Consider the following 26,799-nt stretch of genomic DNA (forward strand, 5'->3'; position numbering starts at 1 on the left):
TCTTTGGCGGGAGGATCCCAGGGCCTCTGTCCACCTCCAGAAACAATCTTACAGAAGTCTGGGCGGGGCGGGGCCACGCCAAGTCCAGGTGCGTTTTGGCTCAAGGCACTAACTAGCAAGGCACCCGTCGTCTGCGCCGAGACGCTCCGGCCGTCTCCAAGAGGAGGCTCCCCCAGCTGGCGAGGCGGATGGGTTTCCCCGGGAGCAGAGCTTGAGCTCGAAACCCAGAGCTCGCACCCAGGGGCTCCCGGGACCCCCGCGCGCCCCCGAGCCCCGGACCGGCGGCCGGGTCGGCGCGCGGCGCGCGCTCCTGCGGGCCGGGGGCGGGGCGGTGGCCCGGGACGCCCTCTCCTCCCCCTGCGGGCGGCCGGGCTGGTGGCGCCGAGGCTCCTGCGCGCGGCAGATGGGGCGCCTGACGGAGGCGGCGGCGGCGGGCGGCGGCGCTTCAACGGCGCGCTCGGCCGAGCCCCCTCCCGTTCCCCTGGCCCTCTCGTCCACGTCCCCCGGCTGCGCGGCCACCATGGCGTCCAGCGAGGAGGACGGCACCAACGGCGGCGCCTCGGAGGCTGGCGAGGAGAGGGAGACCGCGGGCAAGAGGAGGCGCCGAGGCTTGCTGGCCACCGCCTGGCTCACCTTCTACAACATCGCCATGACCGCGGGGTACGTGCACCCTGAGGGGCCCTCCCCGCGCCGCCGCCCCTTGGCGTTCCGCGCTCCGGGCGCCGGCGGGCCGGGGGGCGCGCCCGGGGGCGGGGTGGTCGCGGCGCCGGGGCGGCGCGCGGCGCGGGGAGGGGGCGCGCGGCGCGGGGAGGGGGCGCGCGGAGGCCGTGGGGGAGGGGCGTTGCCGCCGCCGCCGGGCTTGAATGGAGCGTGGTCGGGGGGGCAGGGGCGCCGTGGCCCTGCTCGCTGGGCATTGCCTAATACGGTGCACGGCGTGCGCGGCGGCCGCGGGGCGCGGGCCGCGGGCCGGAGGTTAAGTATAGACCCGGGCAGGAATGCGGGGCCGCCCCGCCGGGGAGGCGGCTCAGGCCCGGCCGCCGCGGGCGCCGCTGCTGCTGCAGCTGGAGAAACGCCGGGGTCCCGCCACTCCGGAGCCCGGAGCCGTCCGGCTGGGGGCCCAGACCCGCGTCCTCGGCCGCCGGCCCCTGGAGTGCGTGTCCTCGTGCAGCCGATGGCTGGGCAGAGTGTTCCTAACTGTTCGTGTCGCTACGGGTTTTTTTGCTGTTGTTGTTTTGTTTTGTTTTTTAAGTAATAGTGCTCCCGAGAGCTTCTTACTTGGGACGGTTTTCAAAAAACCCTGCCGGATCGGAGCATAGCACTCGTGTCCAGCATCTTGTTGGCTCCATGACTGATACCCTGTACTTTTATTTGTGGCTTTGAGTACGACTTACAAGTTAAGGTTACACAATGACTGTCTCTCTGCAAAGAGCTGTCACAGTGACTTGTGTCGACCGCTTTTCAAAACCGGCTGGGAAAATGCTCTTGCGTTTCTCAATGGCATTGCCGTTTAAAAAAGTTATTTTCCTGTTATCACATGAAGTATTATTAATCTATACAAATCTGGTGAAACGTTTAATACCTTTAACTTTCTCTAGGGCTTATAGAAAAATGTGATTGATAAAGATTTAATAAATGATTTGACACAGTACTGAGTACTTAATGTGCTTAATACCAAATACAGTTAATGAAAATATTGGTATCTATTGAGGATTCACTGTGCGCTAGGCACTGTGTCGGTCACTCTAAGTGTAGTATGTCATTTCTGGTCCTCTGCAGTCCTGTGAGGGGTGCCTTATATTACATTTGATAGACTAGGAAACGGAGGCACAAATAGGTGAAGTAACTTGCTCAAGTTCCCAAAACCAGCAAGTGTCAGACTTGGATTTCGGCACAGTCTGAGTCCAGAGCCGTGCTACTTCTTTCCACTTTACTAAATTTTATAATCTTGAAAGGGAAAACTAATAGAGTCAAAGCTACTGGAGAACAATGGAGTACCCACTGTGTGCTGCAGCCTTTAGATACCCTGGAGGCTGAAAATATCCTCTCTCTTCTGTGCTGGTCTCATCCAGTTAATAAACACTTCGGGGACGCCTACCATTTATTAACTGGTCTTGTCCCTTTCCTTTCCAGGCCACTCTCCCTTTTGAAGGCCGAGTTACCTTTTCAAAAAATGAAAGTCAGTGCATAACTCCAGTTTAAAGCCTTCGGTGACCCCCCCCCCCACCATTGCCTCCACTGTTGTGGAAGGGATTTAGGCTGTCTGTCGTTCAAGGCCCTTTGCAATATCTCCCTGATTTCCTCGTTCCAGTTTTATTGCTTTTGAAATCTCCTGTAACTCACTGTGCCCTCAAACACCATGCAGTTTTATTTTCATGGCTCTCTCCATTTTTGCTCAGGCTGTTCATCCTTTGGGTAATAATCCCCGTGTTTCTGCTGTGACTTCTAGCCAAGACACCTCTGAAGTTTTCTGGGTCTCTTACCCGACCTGAAGCAGAATTAAATGTTCTCTCAGCTGTGTTCTCACACTTCATTCCTAACCTTCCTCCCTGGCTCAGCAAATGACTGCTTCCCCAAAACTTGTTTGTCTCCCTGCCTATGTTGAGAAGGTCCCTTGCCATTCTTATCTCTGTTTAAAGGCAAGGGGAACGGAAATGGAATAATCCATATAATTAACTCTTTGGAGGCTTTCTAAAGGCGTTGAGGTTTGAAGAAGGGATAGGATTTGCATATGTAGAGGGTAGATATTCCAAGTGAGATTAATCCTGGAAATAGGCATGAGATGCAGGAAAGCCTCCTGATTTAATTGGACGGTTGGGGTAGAGGGGTGAACGAGTTGGTGAAGTTGTGGTGTTGGAAGCGGGACACACGCGTGTGCATTTAGTGGTTTGGATAGCAAGAGGCTCTTTGGTGTTGGTTTTCTTTTTGCTTCCCCCCCCAGCCTTACTGAATTGTAATTGACATGGAACACTGTAAGTTTAAGGTGTACAGTGTGATTATTTGGTATACGTATGTATTGCAAAATGATTTGCACCATAAGATTAGTTAACACATCACCTCCCATAGTTACCATGTTTATTTTGGGAATAAAAACATTTAAGATTCACTCTCTTAGCAACTTTTTTTTGTGTGTATTGAAGTAGAGTTGATTTCCAATGTTGTGCGAATCTCTGCTGTACAGCAAAGTGACTCAGTTATGCACATATAGACATTGTCTTTTTATACTCTTTTCCATGACGGTTTATCACAGGGTATTGAATAGAGTTCCCTGTGCTACACAGTAGGACCCTGTTGTTTATCCATCCTCTATATATACTAGTTTACATCTGCTAATGCAAAGGTTCTTTTTGTTCATTTGCTTGTTCTGTTTTTCTCTTTTAGCAGAACTTTGGAGGGTTTATTAATTTTTTTGTAATAGTTTTGAAAACAATCAAAATAATATTTAAGAAATAAAATTTTACATAAATGTAGAAAAGAACTTGCCTGATTCTATAAGCTTAGCATGGCCTTTCCTTTTTCCTTGTTATCGCTCATGTGAGTTACTTCCTTCAGAGTTTTACTCAAATCTCCATTCTCAGGGAGGCCTTCGTGGCTATCTTCATTCAAATAGCAACCGCACACAAACACTCCTTATCCCCGTTGCCTGCTTAATTTTTCTCTATCGTACTTATTACCGTATAACTGTACAATGAATTTTACTGATTTGTCCTGTTGCTTATTGTCTGCGTCATCCTGTAACAGTGTCAGCTCCGTGAAGCACTCAAGAAATATTTGTTGAGTGAATGAATGCACATGATACGGTATTGTAGTTAACAGTATCTGCTGTGTAGGATATTCTGTTTTCACTCACTGTTTCACCAAATATTTCTATGTAGTTTTCATAATTACACTCTTTCATGGTAACATAAGAGGGAATAGAGTTAAGGTACAGTAATGGACTAAAACATGCCTCTAATGATGTTTTGCTTTAATTTGTTTCTCTTGAATTAGTTGTTTAGGATGAATTCCTGGAGTAGAACTACAGGATGTAATTAATTTAATTAAGTAATAATGTAATTTAAAGGATGTGAGGATTTTTATTGTACTTGCTCACAACAGATGCTTGACTAGGAAAGTGAGCATTTCTCTCTCTCTCTCTCTCTCTCTCTCTCTCTCTTATTTTTTTGCTTTGCTACAAACACTTTTGAAGCTCGCATGTGTTAGTGCATTATCCTAGGTCAAGTGAGAGACAAAAGCTAAATATTTTAGGCCCTGTCCTTGTAGAAGTGCTACCTGGGGCATTTGTAGATTGCAATAAAAGACAGGATGAAGTAAGTGTTCCGCAGAGGTGTCAAGTCAGACAGGTAGGGAGGATCAGAGAAAGCTTTGGTGCGGGGTGGGGGGTGGGGGGTGGCGGGGACCATTGCATTCCAGCTGAGCGGCAGGGATGAGGAAAGAGCAGGAGTTAGGGAACAACTCATGCTGACATGCGGTTGGGGTGACAGCAAGCGGGCCTGCAGTGTAGGCTGGGAAAGGAAGATGGATGGGGAGCCTGGCTCACTGCACAGGCCTTACATACCTCGCTAACATGCTTGGATTTTAACCTGTAAACAGTACAGGAAGGTGTTCATTGAAGGTTATGTTTTCACTCCTTTTTAGCTGGGTGACCTCAGGAAAGTTCCATAACCTCTCTGACCCTGGGTTTTCTCATCTGTCAAGGGAGCAAAACAACTACTTTGCTAGATTATTACAAGGAATTAAGAAATAGTGGCTATGAAGTGGTCGGCAGGGTGCTGGACACACAGTGGGTGTTTAGAAAGGATAATTCCTACCCCTAGTGGTGAATTTAAAAATGCACGTCATGCAGAAACTATTTAAGATACCCTCACAGTGTACGTAGTCTGCGTTAGCAGATCACCAAACCCAAGGTTCAGACACGTACGTTTCTTGAAGTGTTGGGTAATAGACATATATTTGATTCCCGAGGTAGGTGGATCCAGGTATGAACCTACCACAACTTGTTTATCCTTCATCTGTGGAAGGACATTTGGGTTCTTTGCAGTTTGGGGCTATGACAGATGACGTGGTGAGCATTTGTATGCAGGTCTTGTGTGGACACACGCTTTCATTGTCCTTGGATAAATACCTATGAGTAGAATGGCTGGGGCACAGGGTAGTCACATTGCTGATTTCTTATGAAACTGCCAAACTGTTTTTTCAGAGTGGTTGTGCAGTACATCCCCACGGGCAGTGAATGAGCTTTCCGGTTGCCACACATCCTCATCGGCACTTGGTGTGGTCAGTTGTCATAATTTTATACCTTCTAAGTGGTGTATTGTGTTACTGTGATTTTAATTTGCATTTCCCTAGTGACTAATGACCCTGAGCATCTTTTCATGGGTTTACTTACCAGTTGTGTACCTTTTTGTGGTATAAGGTCTGTTTAAATCTTTTGCCCATTTTTAATGGGTTTGTTATTTGATTTTCAGCTATTGAATTTTGAAAGTTCTTTATATAGTCTGGATACAAATCCTTTATCAGATATGTGATTTGTAAATATTTTCTATCAGGTATGGCTTGCTTTTTCATTCTCTTCACAATGTCTCTCAAAGAGCAGAAGGTCCAAAAGGTCCTAATCTTACCGAAGTCCAGTTTATCTGGTTTTTTTTCTTTTATGAACCTTTCAGCTTCACTCTGTTGGCATGAGAGCCTTATGTGTGATAAATTGAAACACGTGTTGGCTACTAAATGAGTCTGCATGTAGTCTAGGAAAGGAAGTTTAGAGTTGTCAGTGAACACCACACGCAAGTATGGATTGTATGAACGTCAGAGATCATCTCCGGTACAAGCCTCCAAATGATTACTTTGAAGGAGGTTTAAAGAAGAAGCGATAAAATCAGAACATCATCATTTCTCAGTAACTGCCGAAATAATGGATCTGGACAATGATCATCAGCGCTAACATCACAAAGAAGAGGGACAGCCAGAAACTTGGGGCTCCCTGGGGAAGTACACAACACAAGGGAGAAATTAACCTTGAACGTGAATCTGTCTGATCAGTCCTTTAGAACTAACTACAAACTCACAGGAAATATAGGGGCCAGAAGAACATAATAAATGACATGGGGGTATCCAGTTAGCAAAACCCAGACTGAGGGTAACTCTGCAGGAACCACTCAGGGTCTTTAACAGATAAATTTCACGAGAAAGAGGGGAGGAGAGATGAGGATGGATGGAAGGAGGTGAAACCTATAGATTTAAAAGAGTCATAAAACACATAGCAACTAATTGCAATGTATGAATCTTATTTCAATCATGATTTTAAAAAATTACAAGACAGTTAAGGAAATTTGTATCTTGACTCTAAGTTTTGTGATTGAAGAAGTTATTGTTCAATTCTTCATGTGGGATAGTGGTGTTTTGGTTATGTTTATGAAAAATAAACCTTTTAGAGATACATAATTAAGCATTTATGAATCATATTATAAGATGTATGAGATTTGATTCACAATAATCAGGGAGGAAGGCTTGTGGGGAAAGAAGTGAATAGAGGTTGGGATGAAACAGGATTGTTAATAAGATGATACTGGTTGAAACAGGGCAGTGGGCAAATGGGGGTTCATCGTACCACTCATTCTCTATACCTTTGTATATGTTTGAAGTTGTTTGTAAAAAACTTTTTAAAGCAGTGTTGAAATTAAGAAAAAAAAGGAGTATAGGTGTAGATAACCAAGCTCTTCAAAAAGCAGGTGGTCTCCAAGAAATCTGAGGAGAAAAAGAAGCACCAGAAGGCAGCTAGAAGAAAGAGCTCCACCTTCAATAAGATTTTTCAGGGTAATTGTAGCCATAGTGGCATGAGAAGAAGGCATTTAGTGAGTGTTAGAAGGTGTTTAGGAAGTTATGCCGCATCTCTTTCATTGCTGCAGTGTTCTGTCTCCACTTAGTAACTTAAGATTTCCTTGAGACCAGAGCTATGTCCTGTTTATCCCTAATTCCCCAGCACCTAACACAGTACCTCTCCTGTATTGATCCTGAAGATGAATGAACAAATAAATGAATTAAGCAAGTGAGAAACCTTCTACATGTGGAACACATGTTTATATTTTCCAAAGAGAGTATTTTGTCAAGGACTGAAAGTGTCTATTTGGGTTCATATTTAGGCAATCATTAGCTCTGGCATATTTAAAAAAAAAAAACTGTCCAAAAAAGAATTCCTAATTGTAGACACTCCGGTTGCTCTGGGAAATTTTTCAAATTACAGTTACTAAACTGACGGATATAGGAAGCCCAACGTTAGCTGAATGTAGGGCCCTCAAGAGAGACTTTGATTCTCACCCTTTGTGATTGGGGCGGGGGGGGGACTTAGGAAGTGAGCACGGGTTAGTTCAGATGAGTTCCTGGCCATATTTACCAAAAAACAGATGAGAGGTTAGCATAGATAGTTCCATGGTCCTTTCTAACCCCAGAGTGTTAATTTCTTTTATTTCCAACAGTTTAGTGGTCATAGTATTGTTTTACTGTACTAGTTGGTACAATACTGCCACCTATGGGACAACAGTAAAATTTGTTATACTGTTAAAATGCATGGAGTTTTATATCATGCCTTTAAAAATGTAGAAAACTTGCCATCTAAATTAATCTTTTGATGAATTCTTTGGTAGGTTAACAGTTAGCTCTTAAATCGGTCTTTGGTAAAAATCTGATTTGGATTTGTCTAAAAGAAAAGGCAAGTATATGGGAAAATGTGAATGAAAACATTAAGCTTTTTGTTTTCTTGTTAGAAGTAGTGTAAGGACTTGGAATTGAGGATAATGAAATCAGAACATTTTAAACCTGGAAGGTACCTAAAACATTATCCAGATTAGCGCACTCAGATTAGCCCAGCACAGGGTTGAGTGTTGGCTCTAATGCGGGATGGAACCGTGAGGTGAATCCAATAAAAGCCATGGTGCAGTAGAAAGCGAAGAGCAGTGAGGGTTAGGAGACCTCCACCGTTAACTTACTTACTCTCAGCCTTAGGGTAGGTCGTAAGGTATCTCTGCACGGTGATTGTTTCGTATAAAACAGTGGCTTTCAAACTTTCTTGATAGCGTACTACTATCAGTTAAGATATTTGAGCATAACATTCTGTATAACTTTAAAAATTACTTATAATTTAAATACATGAATTATTATTATTATTATTATTTTATTATTATTATTTTTTTGCGGTACGCGGGCCTCTCACTGTTGTGGCCTCTCCCGTTGCGGGGCACAGGCTCCGGATGCGCAGGCTCAACGGCCATGGCTCACGGGCCCAGCCGCTCCGCGGCATGTGGGATCTTCCCGGACCGGGGCACGAACCCGTGTCCCCTGCATCGGCAGGCGGACTCTCAACCACTGCGCCACCAGGGAAGCCCTAAATACATGAATTATTATGATTAGCTAATCTCCCAAGGCACAGTATATGCTTAGAGCCAGACCAGTACAGCAGAGTAGTTCAAGAGCAAAGACTGTGAGATGAGTGGTGAGTTGAGGTCCCAGCTGACTGGCTATAGGGCCCTTTCTGCCTATTTCCACAGCAGTGAAATAGGATAGTAGTAGTCGCTATTATTGGGGTTATTGTGAGGATAAAATGTTAATATATTAAATATGCATATAAGACAGTGTCTGGAACACTGAAAGCACTCTGAAAGTGTACTTATCATTATCATCGTTGTTATTATCCTTCATACTTCTACATTTCAAAGGTCTTTGTGATAGTTTCCGGCACTTGCCTGACTTCTTGTCATATCTCACTAAAGGTCATTGTTTTTAACCTCATTGTGTGCTGAGGAGGAGATTCCCGGGGCTGAAGTGCCTTTCTGCCATTTTCTTGCTGTTTGACTGAGTCTGCATTTTCACCCCACTCAGTCGGTCGTTTCTTTGCAGGCACCTTTAAGCCATTTGTCTATTTTATTGAGTGCTCTTTAATTACAAAGTTAAGGGCTTCCCTGGTGGCGCAGTGGTTGAGAGTCCGCCTGCCGATGCAGGGCACACGGGTTCGTGCCCCGGTCCAGGAAGATCCCACGTGCCGCAGAGCGGCTGGGCCCGTGAGCCATGGCCGCTGAGCCCGCGCGTCCGGAGCCTGTGCTCCGCAACGGGAGAGGCCACAACAGTGAGAGGCCCGCGTACCGGGAAGAAAAAAAGTTAAAACTGTATAAAATTATTATAAATTTTATAGTTCATAAATCCATTTAACTAGACACTTTGGAGACCACTGTTTTCAAAAGCCTGGGGTAGCTATTCATTTCCATGGGTGTATTATTAAGGATTTTTAAAAGTTACAGGTGATGCAACTTTTTAAAACTTCAGAGTGCTTTTGTAATTGCAATGGAAACTGGAAAAAAAAATTACCTCTCATCAGTGACTCTTGGGGGTTGAGTACCCGGGTGACAAAGCTGGTCTCCCCAGGTGTAGCTTGTATTTTTTTTTTTTTTTCTTTTTGCGGTATGCGGGCCTCTCACCGTTGTGGCCTCTCCCGTTGCGGAGCACAGGCTCCAGATGCGCAGGCCCAGCGGCCATGGCTCACGAGCCCAGCCGCTCCGCGGCATATGGGATCCTCCCAGACCGGGGCACGAACCCGTATCCCCTGCATCGGCAGGCGGACTCTCAACCACTGCGCCACCAGGGAGGCCCATGTAGCTTGTATTTTTAAGTGCCATTAATTCACAGCAACTATATTTAATGTACAAGTGTAAGTTAAAAGGGGGGAGGGGGCATATGTATGTTTTCTTTCTCGAAGACAAACTTCTTTTTCAGTTGAAGTATAGTTGATTCAGGTGTGCAACACAGAGATTCAGTATTTTTATAGAATATACTCTATTTGAAGTTACTAGGAAACAATGGCTATATTTCCCTGTGCTGTACAGTATATCCTAGTTGCTTATTTGTTTTATACATACTAGTTTGTATCTCTTAACCCCCTACTCCTGTCTTGCCCCTCCCCCCTGCTCTCTCCCCCTTGGTAACCACTAGTTTTAAAACACACTGTTTAAAAGCAGGCTTACGTCTGACCTTCTATGTGTGTCCCTTCTGTGGCACCACAATTGTTTTTATTTAGGGAAAATTATAAAAATGTTAATTAATGATTCTTATTCATTTACCTATAAATGAATAAGAATTCATTTATTCTTATTCATTTTTTTACCTATAATTACATATAAATATATACTATATATTTGTATAAAATACATGTTTATACACACACAGCTTTTTACCTCAAATTTTTATATAATTATTAAATGCTTTATAATAATTTCATTTTTGGTACAGAAACCTGTTCCTTCAGTCCGTCAGTTTATCTGCTGAGACCAAAAATACAATGCAAATTGTTTGACATTTGTATGTAGTTGATCTCGAATATGTTCTCTTTATTCCCTTGAAGAGTCAATGTAAAAACGATGTTCGTCATTTCTTCCTGTGGGTTTTAAAAATAGAATAATGAACTGAGAACATAATAACACATACATGTTATTACTGTATAAATTATGGCATTTCTTTACAGGATTCAGTGGAATTCGTTGTGATAGAATTTTATAAAATGCTTTTATTTTCTCTAGGTGGCTGGTACTAGCTATTGCCATGGTACGTTTTTATATGGAAAAAGGAACACACAAAGGTTTATATAAAAGTATTCAGAAGACACTTAAATTTTTCCAGACATTTGCCTTGCTTGAGGTAAGTTTTCAACGACGCTGTTTTTCTATCACTGCCATCTTTATTTGAAAATATATCAGTTGAGCAAAATCAGTCTTATTTTGCTGATTATTTACTCCCTACAGATGCATTTAAACCCAACGATGACAGGAATTTATTTTATGTTGTATGCTATTGACATGTGATTTTTGTGTGTGTTTGCTTACAGATAGTCCACTGTTTAATTGGTGAGTTTTTAATTTAATTTTTATGTTTGGCATAGATTGCATTTAGGGCAGTGGTTGACTTGTTTTTTTCTTTAAGGAATTGTACCTACTTCTGTGCTTGTGGCTGGGGTCCAAGTGAGTTCAAGAATCTTTATGGTGTGGCTCGTTACTCACAGTATAAAACCAGTAAGTGACACAACACTTTGTCTACTTGAGCCTGCAGGAAAGCTTTCTTATTAATAGGAATCCAAAATATTAACTATATTTCAGGAAGCAGAACCCTTGGCCAAAGAAAGGTTGGGTTTGGATGTAAGTGTGATTGTACATTGACTTAGTGCGTTCATAGAATGGCTTTGAAACACCAGCAAAACCAAAAATTGGCATTTTTATAGCCATATAGATTGGGGTTTTCCAATTTAAAAAAAATTTTATTTTAGGCTGCGTTGGGTCTTCGTTGCTGTGCGCGGGCTTTCTCTAGTTGGGGCGAGCGGGGGCTACTCTTTGTTGTGGTGCACGGGCTTCTCATTGCAGTGGCTTCTCTTGTTGCGGAGCACGGGCTCTAGAAGCGCAGGCTTCAGTAGTTGTGGCGCATGGGCTCAGTAGTTGTGGCTCGCAGGCTCTAGAGCGCAGGCTCAGTAGTTGTGGCACACGGGCTTAGTTGCTCCGTGGCATGTGGGATCTTCCCGGACCAGGGCCGCAACCCGTGTCCCCTGCATTGGCAGGCAATTCTTAACCACTGCACCAACAGGGAAGTCCCTATCCACTCTTTTTTTTTAAGATTCTTTTCCCATATAGGCCATTACAGAGTATTGGGTAGAGTTCCCTGTGCTATACAGTAGATCCTTATTAGTTATCTATTTTATATATAGTGGTATGAATGTGTCCATCCCAGTCTTCCAATTTATCCCTTCTGCCTCTTTTTTATCCTACAGAAAATCTCTTCCTTGATTTTACTATTTAATCTTCTCCAACAGTCGTATCCCATGGGCATCTTTCCACCCATCTTTAATTAATTCACCCAGCATGTATTGAGTGCATTCTATACCCCTGGCACTGTGCTTACTTCGGGATTTACAGAAATGAATACGTCAGTCTCAGCTGTCAGGGGCACTGACCACTGGGGAGTAGGGGGCAGCCCTACAGATGTTGAATCATTCCACAAGTATGAATTACACGTGTATCCTGTTCCTGCCACTGTGCCGGGAATCTGGCTATTTATAATGCACATATGGTGCCCACCTCCTGGAGCCCGGGATTGGGTGAGGTGGGACACAAATTGTTGCAGAAACAGTTGTTTGATTACACTAGCGTTAGTGCTCTGAAACAAGAGGCCAGTGTGGATTGCAGTAACCGGCAGACTTGGCCTGACTTAGGGAGTGAAGGAAGGCTTCCCTGAGGAAGGCGTGTATCAGCTGAGCGCTGTAGATATACAAGAGTTTGGCAGACAAATCCCGATAGAAATTGGCAAGTGTTTATAATACAGACATGAATACGGTACTGTGAGAACAAGGAAGGGGGGAGCCCGTAACTGCTCAGGGTGAGAGGAGGGGTTTGGGACAAGTTTTCCAGAGGCCGTGGAGGTTAGCTGGATCTTAAAGGTGACAAAGGGTTTTCCATGGGAAGTATTGATAAAGGAAGGAGCATTCAGGGACTTCCCTGGTGGCGCAGTGGTTAAGAATCCGCCTGCCAATGCAGGGGACACGGGTTCGAGCCCTGGTCTGGGAAGATCCCACGTGCCGCGGAGCAACTAAGCCCGTGCGCCACAACTACTGAGCCTGCGCTCTGGAGCCCGTGGGCCACAACTACTGAGCCTGCGGGCCACAACTACTGAGCCTGCGCTCTGGAGCCCGCAGGCCACAACTACTGAAAGCCCGCACACCTAGAGCCTGTGCTCTGCAATGAGAGAGGCCACCGCGATGAGAAGCCCGCGCACCGCAACGAAGACCCAACGCAGCCAAAAATAAATAAATAAATTTATAAGAAATGAAAAGGGAGGAGCATTGTATTGATAATTAGAGGGAATGGCGTGTGTTAAGACACATTCAGAGCATATTCTGGAAATAATACAAAGTTTTGTGTCCCCAGAGAGAGCTGGGGGTGGGGTTGAGTCGTTGCACAAGAAGTCGAGATTTCTGAGCTGCAGCTGTAAAGATCCTTGAACATCATGCTCAGGTGGGAGGGTTTTACCCTTTCCTCCTGTTAAGCAGTGGGGAAGCCATGAAGCTTTTGAATCCCGGGACTAGCACCTTCCAATTTTGTTTCTGTTGGTTTGCTTCTGTGTTTTGCTTTTAAGAGAAAACGTCCACCTCTGACATGGAGACTGCATAGGGGGCTGTGACAGCTTTCTGCACGAGAGGTGATCAGGTCCTCAATTGACGCCATGGTAGCAGGGCTGCAGCGAGTGGGCAGATTCGGGAGTTAGTGCCGCAGTAGGATGGGTGCGATTTGACGACCAATAGAAAGTCCAAGGGTCAGATTGTTCCCAGGCTGGTTTTGAGGGGCTGATGTTGTCCTGGGATGGTTGAGTTGTTGGCTGGAGTGACGGGTGAGACAGAGAACCCAATAGAAAGTTGACCATTCCTGTGCTTAGAGCACATTTAAATCGCGTGTTTGCAAAGACTTATTAATGGTGACTGCCTTGCGTTTTCTGTATTGCATCTGTGTAACCCTAGCTCTCCGTGATAATAAAAGGCACATACTAAATAATAAACAGAAAATATCTTCGTGGAGAAAGAAGTTCAAGGTTCAACAACACTGTGGCTTTCCCTGTAATTCTGCAGATCCAGAATGAGGAGAGTGTGGTGCTTTTTCTGGTCGCGTGGACGGTGACAGAGATCACTCGCTATTCCTTCTACACGTTCAGTCTTCTCGACCAGTTGCCATACTTCGTTAAATGGGCCAGGTGGCGATGATGTCTTGCAGTTTAGTGGCTCTCGGTCCTGCACGTGCGTGTTTTGTGTGCTGCGCTAACACAGAGAATTAAAATGTGTCTTAGCCCTGTGTTGCCAGGAGGCTGCTGTTTTTGAAATGAGCAGTGTTATAACTTGCATTCTAAAGGCTTAATTTAATGACCAGGCAACAGTCATATTAACATATATCTTGAGTGAAAGCAACGCCAGACAAACTGCATTAGTGTCCTTAGCCTCTGAATCGGTCATTCATTTTTCCTTGAAAGCAAAATATACATCTTTGGAATTACATTAAATCAACTCTTGGCCAAAAATATGGCATTTTGTTTGATTGACTTAAAATTTTTTTTGACAGCTCACAAAATTTTTATTCTACAAAACAAAGTTAGAAAAATAAGCTAAAACACTAAAAATAAACTTTTAAAATAGGCAAACTTTAGTAACAAAATGCATATTAAAGAAATTATTTGAAACTTCCAGTGCATAGAAATTATTTTAACACGACAGACTTTCATTGAATTAAATACATACTGTTCTTGCTAAAAGTGGCCCTTACATCAATCAGTTATTGATTTAAGTTACTTTAATATTCAACCTAGTATCCACAAGTTTTAGTATCTTATATATACAATGTCAACTTTTCTGTGTGTGTATAAAGTAGCAGAGACAGACATTTTAAAAAGTCACCCTTAGGGCTTCCCTGGTGGTGCAGTGGTTGAGAGTCCGCCTGCCGATGCAGGGCACACGGGTTCGTGCCCCGGTCCGGGAAGATCCCACATGCCGCGGAGCGGCTGGGCCCGTGAGCCATGGCCGCTGAGCCTGCGCGTCCGGAGCCCGTGCCCCGCAACGGGAGAGGCCACAACAGTGAGACGCCCGCGTACAGCAAAAAAAAAAAAAAAAAAAAAAAAAAAAAAGTCACCCTTAGAGACTTCCCTGGCGGTCCAGTGGTTAAGACTCCTTGCTTCCATTGCAGGGGGCACAGGTTCGATCCCCAGTCAGGGAACTCAGGGGACTAAGATCCTACATGCCGCATGGCACGGCCAGATCAACAAACAAACAAACAAGTCACCCTTATTTGAAATTGTATTATTTGTTATGAGGACAAAATTTATATTTCAAGGGTTCTAAACATAGCCCTCCCAAAGCAACAGTTTTCAAAGCAGAAGATGTTGTGTCGTTTTTAAAGTATGTGTTCTTTGAGCAGCTGGTATTTTACAAAGTTATTATAAAAACAACTTATTATTTGTGCCCTTTGGAGAACAAATCCCAAACCAGCATAGATTTGTTCATTTCATTCTCCATGTTGCACTTAGAGTCGAAATAACAATAATAACAATAACATATGCTGTGTACCTGAGGTGCAGGTGTGAGTGCAACAAAATCTCTGTCCTCTCAAGATGGAGGGGACAGAAAATACAACAACTGACAGGTGTGAGAAATGCCAGGTGGTAAGAAATGCAGGGGGGGCAGTTGGGTTAAGAAACGTCTATCCCATATATGTCTATGTTGATAGGTAAGTTAGATAGATAGATACGGTAGATAAGATAGATAAGATGGGTAGATAGATAGATAGATAGATAGGTATCCCACATAGGTAGAATACAAGAATTCGACAGTATTTTCATTCGTTAAATTTTTTATTAAGCTACAAAAGTAATATGCTTTCATTGTGAAAAAATCTCAAATAGTTTTTTTTTTTATAGTGTTTATTTTTACTTGTTGACAGTTTGCTTTATTTATTTTTGTCTGTGTTGGGTCTTCGTTTCTGTGCGAGGGCTTTCTCTAGTTGTGGCGAGTGGGGGCCACTCTTCATTGCAGTGCGCGGGCCTCTCACTATCACGGCCTCTCTTGTTGCGGAGCACAGGCTTCAGACGCGCAGGCTCAGTAATTTTGGCTCACGGGCCCAGTTGCTCCGCGGCATGTGGGATCTTCCCAGACCGGGGCACGAACCCGTGTGCCCTGCATCGGCAGGCAGACTCTCAACCACTGCGCCACCAGGGAAGCCCCTCAAATAGTTTTAATATATAGAATAAACATGGAAAGTTCCTGTTTGTACTCCTACCTGAGCCCCACTCCCTTTCCTTGGAGAGAGAAAGTTGGGAGTTTACCATCAGACTTTTTCTTAATAACAGCAACGTGAATACACAGATGTGAGTTTTTAAAAACATAAATAGGGTGACATGATACTTGATTTTTGTTTATATATTGGAGATCTTTTTTTTAAATCAGTACAGGTCCATTTAGATCTAGCTCTCTAACTCTTTTTTTTTTTTTTTGCGGTACGCGGGCCTCTCACTGCTGCGGCCTCTCCCGCTGCAGAGCACAGGCTCCAGATGCGTAGGCTCAGCGGCCATGGCTCACGGGCCCAGCCGCCACCACGGCATGTGGGATCTTCCCGGACCGGGGCACGAACCCATGTCCCCTGCATCGGCAGGCGGACTCTCAACCACTGCGCCACCAGGGAAGCCCTCTCTAACTCTTAATGCTGCATAATATTCCATAGTATGACTGACTCAGTTCTATATTGCTAGAACTTAGATTATTCCCAGTTTTCTAATTCTATAAACACTGCTTTGTGATATTAAATACAATGCAATGTCCACATTTCCATTATTTTTTAAAACTCTGATATTTGTATTAATCCATAGCTAGCTTATAAAGATAATTCATAACTAATGTCAGAGTTGTTTTTGCTCCCCTTATACAAAAAACCTAACACTTTTTATTAAGTAATTACTCCTTTTTTAATAACTCATACATGTTCAAATATAATAAATTAGTATATATAAATAACCTAAAAGAATAAAAACCTTTTAAATTGTCTATATTCCCCCTACAAAGGATTATCACTCTTAATTATACTATATACCATTTCAAACGTTTTTATATTCTCTAGCTCTTTTTTAGATATTTGTGGCTTACCATTTTGAATATGACAAAATACTTCAAAATTATAGCTTGAGCTTAAACGTTTCGTCTGTCATAAGAAGGTTGCACTACCGTTTATAAGCGTTTGGCAAGATTGGCAGTTTGGAATGTAGCTGGATTCTAATCCCAGAATGCATCTCATGCCATTTTGAATGACCTCAGTCTTTCAGACTTCTAGCACCTTTGAAAATACTAATTCATAATATAGTCTCTTTTTATTTGCTGTATATAAAATTTGTTTGCGGGAGATAATGGTCTTTAATGCTTTGCCCACCTTTTAGAATGCATTTGCATGTCTTGAATTTCTGGAAAAGTTCCAAACTCTACCATTGCATGTTTAAAATTGCTGTTAGCAATCCTTTGTCAATTGCCTTAATGTTAAACAGGTTACTATAAAATCTTTCAACTTTGAAATGCACATGTTAACATAACACATCACGTCAGTTAAGCATAATCGTGAATAATTATGTTTCATGTCAAAAATCTTAAAGATCCCAACCAGCTATATATTTGCCAACCCTGTTAAATAACCTAAAATAACATTTATATTTATGTTCCAGTGTTGAAACTATTCTCAAGTAAAGCTTAAAAATGGCTTATTTATACAGTTGCCCTACTGTGATGGTTTGAATATATTTTGATTCTATTTATCTGTCAGACATGTTCCTAGAAAAACCCACTGAATAGATAAGTGCATAATGTTATGTTTTCATATTGATTTCCATTTTAATTTCAAAAATGCTGTCCCTTCAAAAAATTTTTTGATGACAATTAGGAATCTGTAAGGAAACATCATATCTCTTTCTGAATAGGTAGTTAAATCTGTCATGCTGCCATCAGAACTTAGAGAGTTGGTGACATAGAGCCTTTTTAAAGTGCAAGTAAAGTCAAATAAATTGTGTAATTTTTTCCCATTTCATTAAAAATAATCACGTCTTTAAGCCTTTAACCTAGTTTATACTTAGTGTGATTTTTTTCTAGTTAAAGAACAATCTTACCCCCCAAAAAATCATCTGAGAGTCACATAAAGTTTAAAAAAAAATTAAGAGGTTTGAATGTCTTACTTAAGAAGGGAATAAAAATGCTCAGTTATGTACTTTTAAATTGAGGTAGGAAATTGAGGTTGGAAAAAATTGATTTAAATAATACACACATAACTACACAAGGCTGGTGAGGAAGCAGGTGGCATGCACAAGGCAAGGAGGGGACACAGAGGGACAGTAGAAGGATCATTTTCTTTCTTTACCAGTTCATCTATTTTGACAAATAATTCTGCCCCCCTCTCTCCTCTCTTGTCCTTGCATATCCTTGGCACATAGGAATAAGAAGACTCTTAAGAAATGTCATTACCTTGGGCGCTTGAGGCTGTCCTGCGGGTCCACCAGTGGACACTTGTGCAGTGTTCCTCTAACTGTAGGCGGAAGTGATGCTGGGCCCACTCTGTGCTGGAGGATGCTCCGCAATCCAAATGAACAAACTGTGACTTGGATTTTGACTAGAACTCTCTCAGCTCTCTTTTAAGCAAGCTGACTATTCCTTTAATGTGCAGATTCAGGAAACGACCTGTCTTCCTTGTTTTGTCATGAAAGCAGTTTTAGACAGTATGTTCCTTAGTAGTTACAGATGCTTCAGGTGGCTTTATCAGTTTTCTAAGATAGTCATTCTTTTAATTAGTAACCACAAAGCGTTTTCCAGATGTCTCCAAACAAGGACTTTGGCAATTTCAAGATTTAGATATAAAATTAGGATCCTAACTGGTCTTTTTTAAAAACACAGCATTTGATCAACAAATGACTAGCTGCAGGGAAAAATAAATCAGTATGATTCCAGGTGTCAAAGCAGTTACTTTTGCAATGCCTTACAATGCTTATATTTACTTTACAATACACTATAATAGTTAGAATACTTGTATACTTTATCATACTTAAAAAACTGCATCAATCAGTCACTGACTTTAAAATGTATTGTTATTTCAGTCCTGTAAAGTAAGTTGACTTCTTACTTTATTAAGATCTTGCCACTTAAAATGGAAACAGTTAAGAAAAAAAAAACGATGATAATAAAATTAATAAGCAAATGATTAAACTGAAAAAAATTAACCTTGTTATGTGAGGTTAATATAAGTATGTATAGAAAGGAGAATTTTTAAGCTTAAATAAAGTAGTAGCAAAAGAATCATGATATAAAATCCAGTAATTATTCTAGAAAATAATTGTCAGGTTTTTGTTTCTCCAGATATAATTTTTTTATCATCTTATATCCTGTTGGAGTTGCTGGTGAACTTCTTACAATATACTCTGCCTTACCATATGTGAAGAAAACAGGAATGCTCTCAATAAGACTTCCCAATAAATACAATGTCTCTTTTGACTACTATTATTTTCTTCTTATAACCATGGCCTCGTATATACCATGTAAGTATGTGTCTATTAGTGTTATACTTTGATTTAGCATATGCTGTGAAAGTTTTTCAAAAGATGTCATAAAATGCCAAATAATGTCTTAAAAATACATCAAAACCTCCGTTCAGTGCCACATGTATTCATAATTTGAAATAACTGAAGGGTGAGTTGTGAGAAAAAAAGGTAAGTAAATTAACACACAAATGATTGCCTTCTCAAAACCACTTAAAAATAAGCTTAGTATGATTTATGTTTTTAAGAAAAGATAGGGGCTTCCCTGGTGGCGCAGTGGTTGGGAGTCCGCCTGCTGATGCAGGGGACACGGGTTTGTGCCCCGGTCTGGGAGGATCCCACATGCCGCTGAGCGGCTGGGCCCGTGAGCCATGGCCGCTGAGCCTGCGCGTCCGGAGCCTGTGCTCCGCAACGGGAGAGGCCACAACAGCGAGAGGCCCGCGTACCGCAAAAAAAAAAAAAAAAGAAAAGATAAAGCCTGCAATGAACTCTTTGAAAGCATTTAGAATTATGTATCTGAACATGAACATTTTATCCAAGAAAATCTGAGGTCATTTCTATTCATTAAGCACATACTTGGAAAGATCATCCAGGAGTACTTGTTAGTCTTATGTGTGTTGCCCTGTGTACTAGAAAATAATTAAAAAGCTGCTTTTCCTTAAATATTTTGAATAACTCAGTCTTTCCACTAATTTCTCCTCACCTTTCAATAGTTGCAATGAATTGTTGAGACTCTATTCATTTCATTTAAATACAAAGTGGTATATTTTTAGGTCAGATTTTGATAATCACTAGCAGGAAATATGAAGATAAAGCAAAGCTGTTGTTTCCCCTCCTCAATAAAGTTAGAGACTCTGGGGTCAGTGCGGGGGAAAAGAGAAATGAGAAATGTTTATAGAATCTAAAATCGACATTGACGCAATATGAAATATTTCATCTAAAGAGGATGAACATAAAATTTGGCCACCTCCTTGGGACCTCCAACTTTTAAGCTTTTCCAAAATCAAAATTGCCTTGATGGTCATATAGTGATTTTGTTCCCCTCATCTTCTCCCATCTCAGCCTGACTCTCCTCCGATTATCCACCAGGGCCAGTTCAGGAGGGCTCGGGGATGGTGTGCCTATGACACTTGTTTCTCCCCCTGCTTTGCGCAACATCTAGTGAATGTTGGAGGTCTGGAGCGGAGCCAGACCTGTCCTCTCATAGTTACAGGTTCAGGTCTTGGGTTGCCTTTTTTCCTCACAGCCACTGAGGCATCTCTGTGGAAACCCAGGGCCCAAGAGATCATGGTTTGAAACCATCAAACCAGTAACTTGTGACTGTGCATTTTCAGGTGTCCTGTGAAGACCAGCCTTTGCCAGTAGCTGCTTCTCAGTTTAGGAGGATGTCAGGTACCTGAGAGCCCCACCTGCTGGAGGATCAGCCAGCCAGGGGGGTGTTTTCCACCTGATTATTAGTATTAGTAGTAATAGCAACTAATTATACTTTGCTTATTAAATCCTTTGCTAATTACAAGTATAAAAGTACATTTTGAGCACTTAGTGCTCAAAAGAAGTCCTTTCAGTTCTCATTTATCAGTGAGGCCATTAGAGATTAGAGAGGTTAAGTGAATTGCTTTAAAAATCGCTCAGCTAGTAAATAAGATCAAGGTTTGAACTCAAGCCTGTACTTCTACTAAACTACTCAAGGTGTTATAGAAGTATTTGCAAAAATCGGTCAGTTAGCTTTAAGTCTATATGGCCTGAGTATATTTAGGCCCTTAGGTATAATATGATGGTTACATTAATGAAGGTTGGATACCTAAATAAAAAAATAAAATCTTTTATGCATTTTGGCTCCATTTGAGCTAAGTTCAAAAAGTAGTTACCCACAGTTGCCTAAGCAAAATATTCAAAGCTTGTTTTGTCATTAGGTTCATTAGTTTTGGCTGTTCTGTTCATCATTTTCAGAGATATTTGTATACTTGTATTGTTTGTAGTAATTTGTTCATGCACCAACATTGACCCTATAATTTAAAGTACTGGTTCAAACTGGCTCAAAATAATTCTCCAAATTTGACAGGGTGGATGACTATTTGTCTAACTGACCTAACACATATATATTTGTGTGTGTGTACCAGACTACCCTTATGCCCAGCCAAGAGGGGCTTTTGCTCTGGGCCCAGTTTTAGATAGAGGGCCGTGTCCTGGCTCACTGCTGGTCGCCACGCCACACAGGACCCCCTTCCTTCAGATCACATCCTGGAAACCCGGGACCATATAATTTGCAACCCAGATGGCACTGAGCGTGTACCTAGACTGCATAGCTCTCTTCCCCAGTCTGTTCTCCTGTGGGTTATAGCACCGTTACCTGTGTACACATCCCTGAGATCAGGGGGCAGCTGTTTGTGAGGGGGGTGGATGCAGCTGGGCTGTGTGGCCTTGGACATCCACACACCACGAGACCCCTCATGGTATAGGACAGCCGATGGAATGGAGAGAAGGGGCCAGGTGGGGCAGCTTTCCTTGTGCAGCACTGTTCTGGCACGGTGTTCCGAAGAGTTATAGAATTCTAAATTCAAACATGCCCTTCCAGGTCATTATGAAGATATATTTATCAAAATATTTAAGTTTGCTGAAAAGAGTGACAGTGGATGGCATTAAAATATTTAGGCATATGGTATGTGGCCCTCCATTTGTTCGCTTACCCTGAGCCCTGTAAATATTAGGTGGGTAGTACAACTGTATATGATGTGCTTGCTTTCAAAGTCCGCCATGTTTAAGAGGTTTCAAGTATAAAAGATTTCCAGTCATAGCTTACCTTCTCTGTTTTCTTTTTTCAATTAAGTGTTTCCACAACTCTACTTTCATATGTTACGTCAGAGAAGAAAGGTGCTTCACGGAGAGGTGATTGTCGAAAAGGATGATTAAATGATCCCTACAACAAGGTGCTTTTTCCAGAATAACCAGGATTACTTGAGTCCAAGTTTTAATAATAAGAATAAACAGCTTCATGAAATATTGCAGATTGTGTTATTTCTTAAACTATAACTTGGGACACGTGGTATTTGCCAATATTTGTCTTCAGATTGTGCCAGGTCCGTTTTCTCCAAGAACTATGCAAGTATTTATTATCAACTCCTGGGTAGGTGACGATCATAAAAAAAATAATTGGGTGTATTACCTGGAAAAAAAAAACTTTTGTTAGTTTTTAAACTAAAAATAAGTTTTACTAATTTTTTTTTGCAACATAAGTTCAAAGCTTTTGAAATCAATACTTAGAAATTAGCTTAATGATTTAACATTATGATGCCTGCCAGTGATATTTACATGATATTTATAAATGAAACTAAATACAGAATTATAATAACTGTTAATAATGTATTAGCATTTCTTGAACCCAAGGTCTATTCCTCTCAAGTTATAAGGTAGCATTTTTGATTAATAACAATTTTTGGAAACATAGACATGGTTTGCTGTGGTAAATCTTTTGATCTAGATAAAGAGGTCATATAAAAAGCCCAAAATATTCAAGTAGGTGTCACAGTTGGAAAATATTCTTTGGAAATATGTTTAGGCCACTGAAATTATACTCTTAAGCAAGTTTATTTTTATTTGAATTAACTACTCAAGGTCAAGCTTTTCAATTGTAAGGATTTTAAGGGATTAGAAAGAATGTATGTATATACTTGGCCTCACTTGTAAAACAACATAATAACATTGAATCTGATGGTAACACTGTGTCTGTTATATTCAGAACTCTGGCTGAAAAAGGCTACTCTATACCGTGGAATCATCTAATAAAAAATCATCTTGTGACAATCCCTTTGTGGTACTTAGGTAACAAGAAGTTTTAGGGTATGATCTGAAATAGACTCATTTTATTCTGAATTCCATTGAATAGCAAAAATCTTATGGTAAAGCTTCTGTCCACGGGTTGAATAGAAAGATACACTGAAGATAATCTAATAATGCTTTAGTTCTAAAAATGTTTTAATTCTTAAAAATGTCCTTAAAAAATTTCCCCCTTATATTAAGGTATGCTGCTTTCCTGGCCTGTTTTAGAGACACTATTAAATGTGTGACTTTAAAAGAAAAGGAACTTTTGGCCTGCTATAGATATGTAGGTGTAATTTTGGCTTTAATTATTCTGTATGCTTTGCATTTACAATCAGCATGTAACTTTACACTTTTCAGAATTGCTTGTTTTGTGTTACTACCTCCTTTTCAAATGATTTCGTGTGGAGATTTGTAGTGCAGAATAGTTTTGCAAACTTACATTTTAGATAACTTGATTTTTAAAAAGGTGCTATTTCTCTTATTATGTTACATTTTAATATTTCCTTTGCAGGATTAGGTTACTAATTCTCAAAAACGCTGATGTTCATTCTGCGCTTACATGGCTTTGATCGTTTTCATCTTGAATTTTTATATCAAAGAAATTTTCAGGGACTTTTTCCTTTTGGTAACATAGTATAAGAAGCTCACATATTTATCTTGTTAGATGCCCGTCTTATGAAAAATATTTTCAATCCTTTTCCTAAAATTTGCATTAATTCAACTTGTACTCCCTACCAGCAGCTGTAATACTTTTTTTTCCCCTTAAGTGGTGGAATATCTTGAAGTAGGAATTGTGATCAACTTTAATAAAAATGAAATACGTCGAACTATTCAGGGACTATATTAATATACTCAGTGCATGCCTAAACTTTAGACTTAGTTTATCTTTTTTTTTTTTTTAAGAAGATGTTGGGGGTAGGAGTTTATTAATTTATTTTTGCTGTATTGGGTCTTCGTTTCTGCGCGAGGGCTTTCTCTAGTTGTGGCGAGCAGGGGCCGCTCTTCATCGCGGTACGCGGGCCTCTCACTATCGCGGCCTCTCTTGTTGCGGAGCACAGGCTCCAGACGCGCAGGCTCAGTAGTTGTGGCTCATGGGCCTAGCTGCTCCACGGCATGTGGGATCCTCCCAGACCAGGGCTCAAACCCGTGTCCCCTGCATTAGGCAGATTCTCAACCACTGCGCCACCAGGGAAGCCCCTAGATTTAGTTTATCTTCAGGATCTTTTATTTCAACAAATTCTAAGCCATCTTTTGTGTAGAAAATAAAGTGCTTAAATGGTAGTTTGATTTTAAAAAGAGAGTATTTGAAAGTCCTTTGCACTTGTCTGCTGTGACAACATTTTCTTTTGAAAATCTCCCCAAAACGTTCCTTTGAGTAGGCAAGTCAGGCTTGAATCAAATAGACCTTGAGGGCTTCCCTGGTGGTGCAGTGGTTAAAGAATCTGCCTGCCAATGCAGGGGACACGGGTTCGAGCCCTGGTCCAGGAAGATCCCACATGCCGCAGAGCAGCTAAACTCGTGCGCCACATCTACTGAGCCTGAGCTCTAGAGCCCGCGAGCCACAACTACTGAAGCCCGCATGCCTGGAGCCTGTGCTCCGCAATGAGAGAAGCCACCACAGTGAGAAGCCCACGCACTGCAACGAAGAGTAGCCCCCGTTCGACGCAACTAGAGAAAGCCTGCGCACAGCAACGAAGACCCAATACCCTGTAATGCCTATATGGGAAAAGAATCTAAAAAAGTGGATATATGTGTATGTATAACTGCATCACTTTGCTGTACACCTGAAACTAACACAACACTGTAAATCAACTATACTCCAATAGAAAAATAAAAATACAGTTTATTTTTTGACTTAAGATAGTGTCTTACTCCTATATTTTTAAATGCAGTTGTTCTTAAATCCACTTAACACTTTGTGGGTTTTAGTTTCTAGGATAAAGACTAGAAAAAAGGGTTTCAGATCACAGCTTTTATAAGAGTGATCCTAGGACCCCGGAGTCCCTCCCTTGGAGGCTTTGCATCAGTGGCTGTAGGGCTGAGGAATCTACATTTCTAGCAAGGTGCTGGGTAGTTTGATGCAGGCAGTTGAGTTTCCACCACCCCTTTAAGAAACACTGCCACAGAGAAATATCATGGGGCGGAGGGAGGTGACTTCTTACAAATGCCGTATTTCGTGTACTTAATATAACAGAAAAAATCAGCATTCCATGTTCTGTTGTCTCTAACCAAAATGAACACCATAGCTTTAAGTTTATACAAATGAAAAACTCGATATTTGCATCGGGTGAGGTAGTAAGACATTTTGTATGTGCTCTTTAAAGCATATGTTATTTTATAGCCATGTAATTGATCTCTCCATTCATTTAAGTAATGTAGGGCAATAAGACAGAGAACAGTAGTAAAATCCAGAGTAGTCATCAGGTTTTTTTCTTGTACTGAATTTAATGATATGAAATAAATGGACATCATAGTTTTAGTAGTTAAAAACTATGCTAGGGCTTCCCTGGTGGCGCAATGGTTGAGAGTCCGCCTGCCGATGCAGGGGACATGGGTTCGTGCCCCGGTCCGGGAGGATCCCACATGCCACGGAGCGGCTGGGCCCGTGAGCCATGGGCGCTGAGCCTGCACGTCCGGAGCCTGTGCTCCGCAACGGGAGAGGCCACAACAGTGAGAGGCCCGTGTACCGCAAAAAAAAAAAAAAAAAAAAAAAAAAATATGCTAAATGATTTTAGTTCAATAGTATTGTTCATTGAACAGAACTTCTAGTCTTTTCTTTTTTGGTCAATAACCTAAACACACACACACATGCCTCTTAGGAATATATTCAGGATTGTGAAAAACGTGTATGTTCCTGTTTTTGAGAAATATGCACAACAAAGTAATTATAATTTGCCTGAGTGATTTATGACTTAATCATCAGTTGACTAAAATAGATTTGTGGCTAGATGAGTATGCTCAGAAGCTAGTTTTATTGAGTATACGCTAACTGAACTTTATTAAAACCTTTACAACAAATTAATCTTAAGAACTGAGGAAATGGAAAGATTAATTTACATTAAATGTACCCAAGAAGAAAAAAATGACTTAGTTTTCAGCTGGGAGAATGTTGATATTTGAGCATCAAATTTTTTTTTCAAAGCTACAACTTTGTGACTTGTATGCATAAGCATTTGCTCTAAGATTAGGTATTACTTTTTTGTTTCAGTTCCAAAATCAACATATATGAGATAATTTATATAGAAACTGATTTTGTAGCATTAAAAATGTATCACATTTTAGGGGCTTCCCTAGTGGCGCAGTGGTTAAGAATCCGCCTGCCAATGCAGGGGACACGGGTTCGAGCCCCGGTCCGGGAAGATCCCACATGCCGCAGAGCAACTGGGCCCTTGCGCTACAACTACTGAGCCTGTGCTCTAGAGCCCGCGAGCCACAACTACTGAGCCCGAGTACCACAGCTACTGAGCCCGTGTGCCTAGAGCCCGTGCTCCGCAACAAGAGAAGCCACCGCAATGAGAAGCCCGCGCACCGCAATGAAGAGTAGCCGCCGCTCTCCGCAACTAGAGAAAGCCCGTGCACAGCCACGAAGACCCAATACAGCCAAAAATAAAAACAAATAAATAAGTTTTTGAAAAATGTATCACATTTTAAAAATGGAAATTAAAATTTCAGAAAGTTCAAAATTTGAGGGTTTTTTTTTTTTGCAGAAGAGTTGATACTATCTGTACTATGTAGTATGAACTAACAGTGTGATAGCAAAAGCGAGGTATGAGCATAGCTAGCGAAAAAGGCCTTTAAAAACAGGTTTTAAGAATGTTGGTTATTTCACAGGCTGTACATGTTCATAGTTACGAAGCATGTTTGGCTCTG

The 26,799-nt window shown here is 41.7% G+C and overlaps 1 protein-coding gene across 1 annotated transcript; it reads left to right on the forward strand.

Annotated features, from left to right (window-relative positions):
* Positions 1-209: 209 nt before the first annotated feature.
* Positions 210-22,108, forward strand: HACD1 (3-hydroxyacyl-CoA dehydratase 1). Its single transcript, XM_082619264.1, has 7 exons — positions 210-660; positions 10,557-10,674; positions 10,862-10,880; positions 10,957-11,045; positions 13,640-13,761; positions 18,932-19,110; positions 21,938-22,108. The coding sequence occupies exons 1-7, from the start codon at positions 404-406 to the stop codon at positions 22,018-22,020; spliced, it is 867 nt and encodes a 288-aa protein (XP_082475390.1). The 5' UTR covers positions 210-403; the 3' UTR covers positions 22,021-22,108.
* The last annotated feature ends 4,691 nt before the right edge of the window (positions 22,109-26,799 follow it).

This window comes from Mesoplodon mirus (genome assembly GCF_964341445.2).
Source record: "Mesoplodon mirus genome assembly, chromosome: 4".
NCBI classification, from domain to species: Eukaryota; Metazoa; Chordata; class Mammalia; order Artiodactyla; family Ziphiidae; genus Mesoplodon; species Mesoplodon mirus.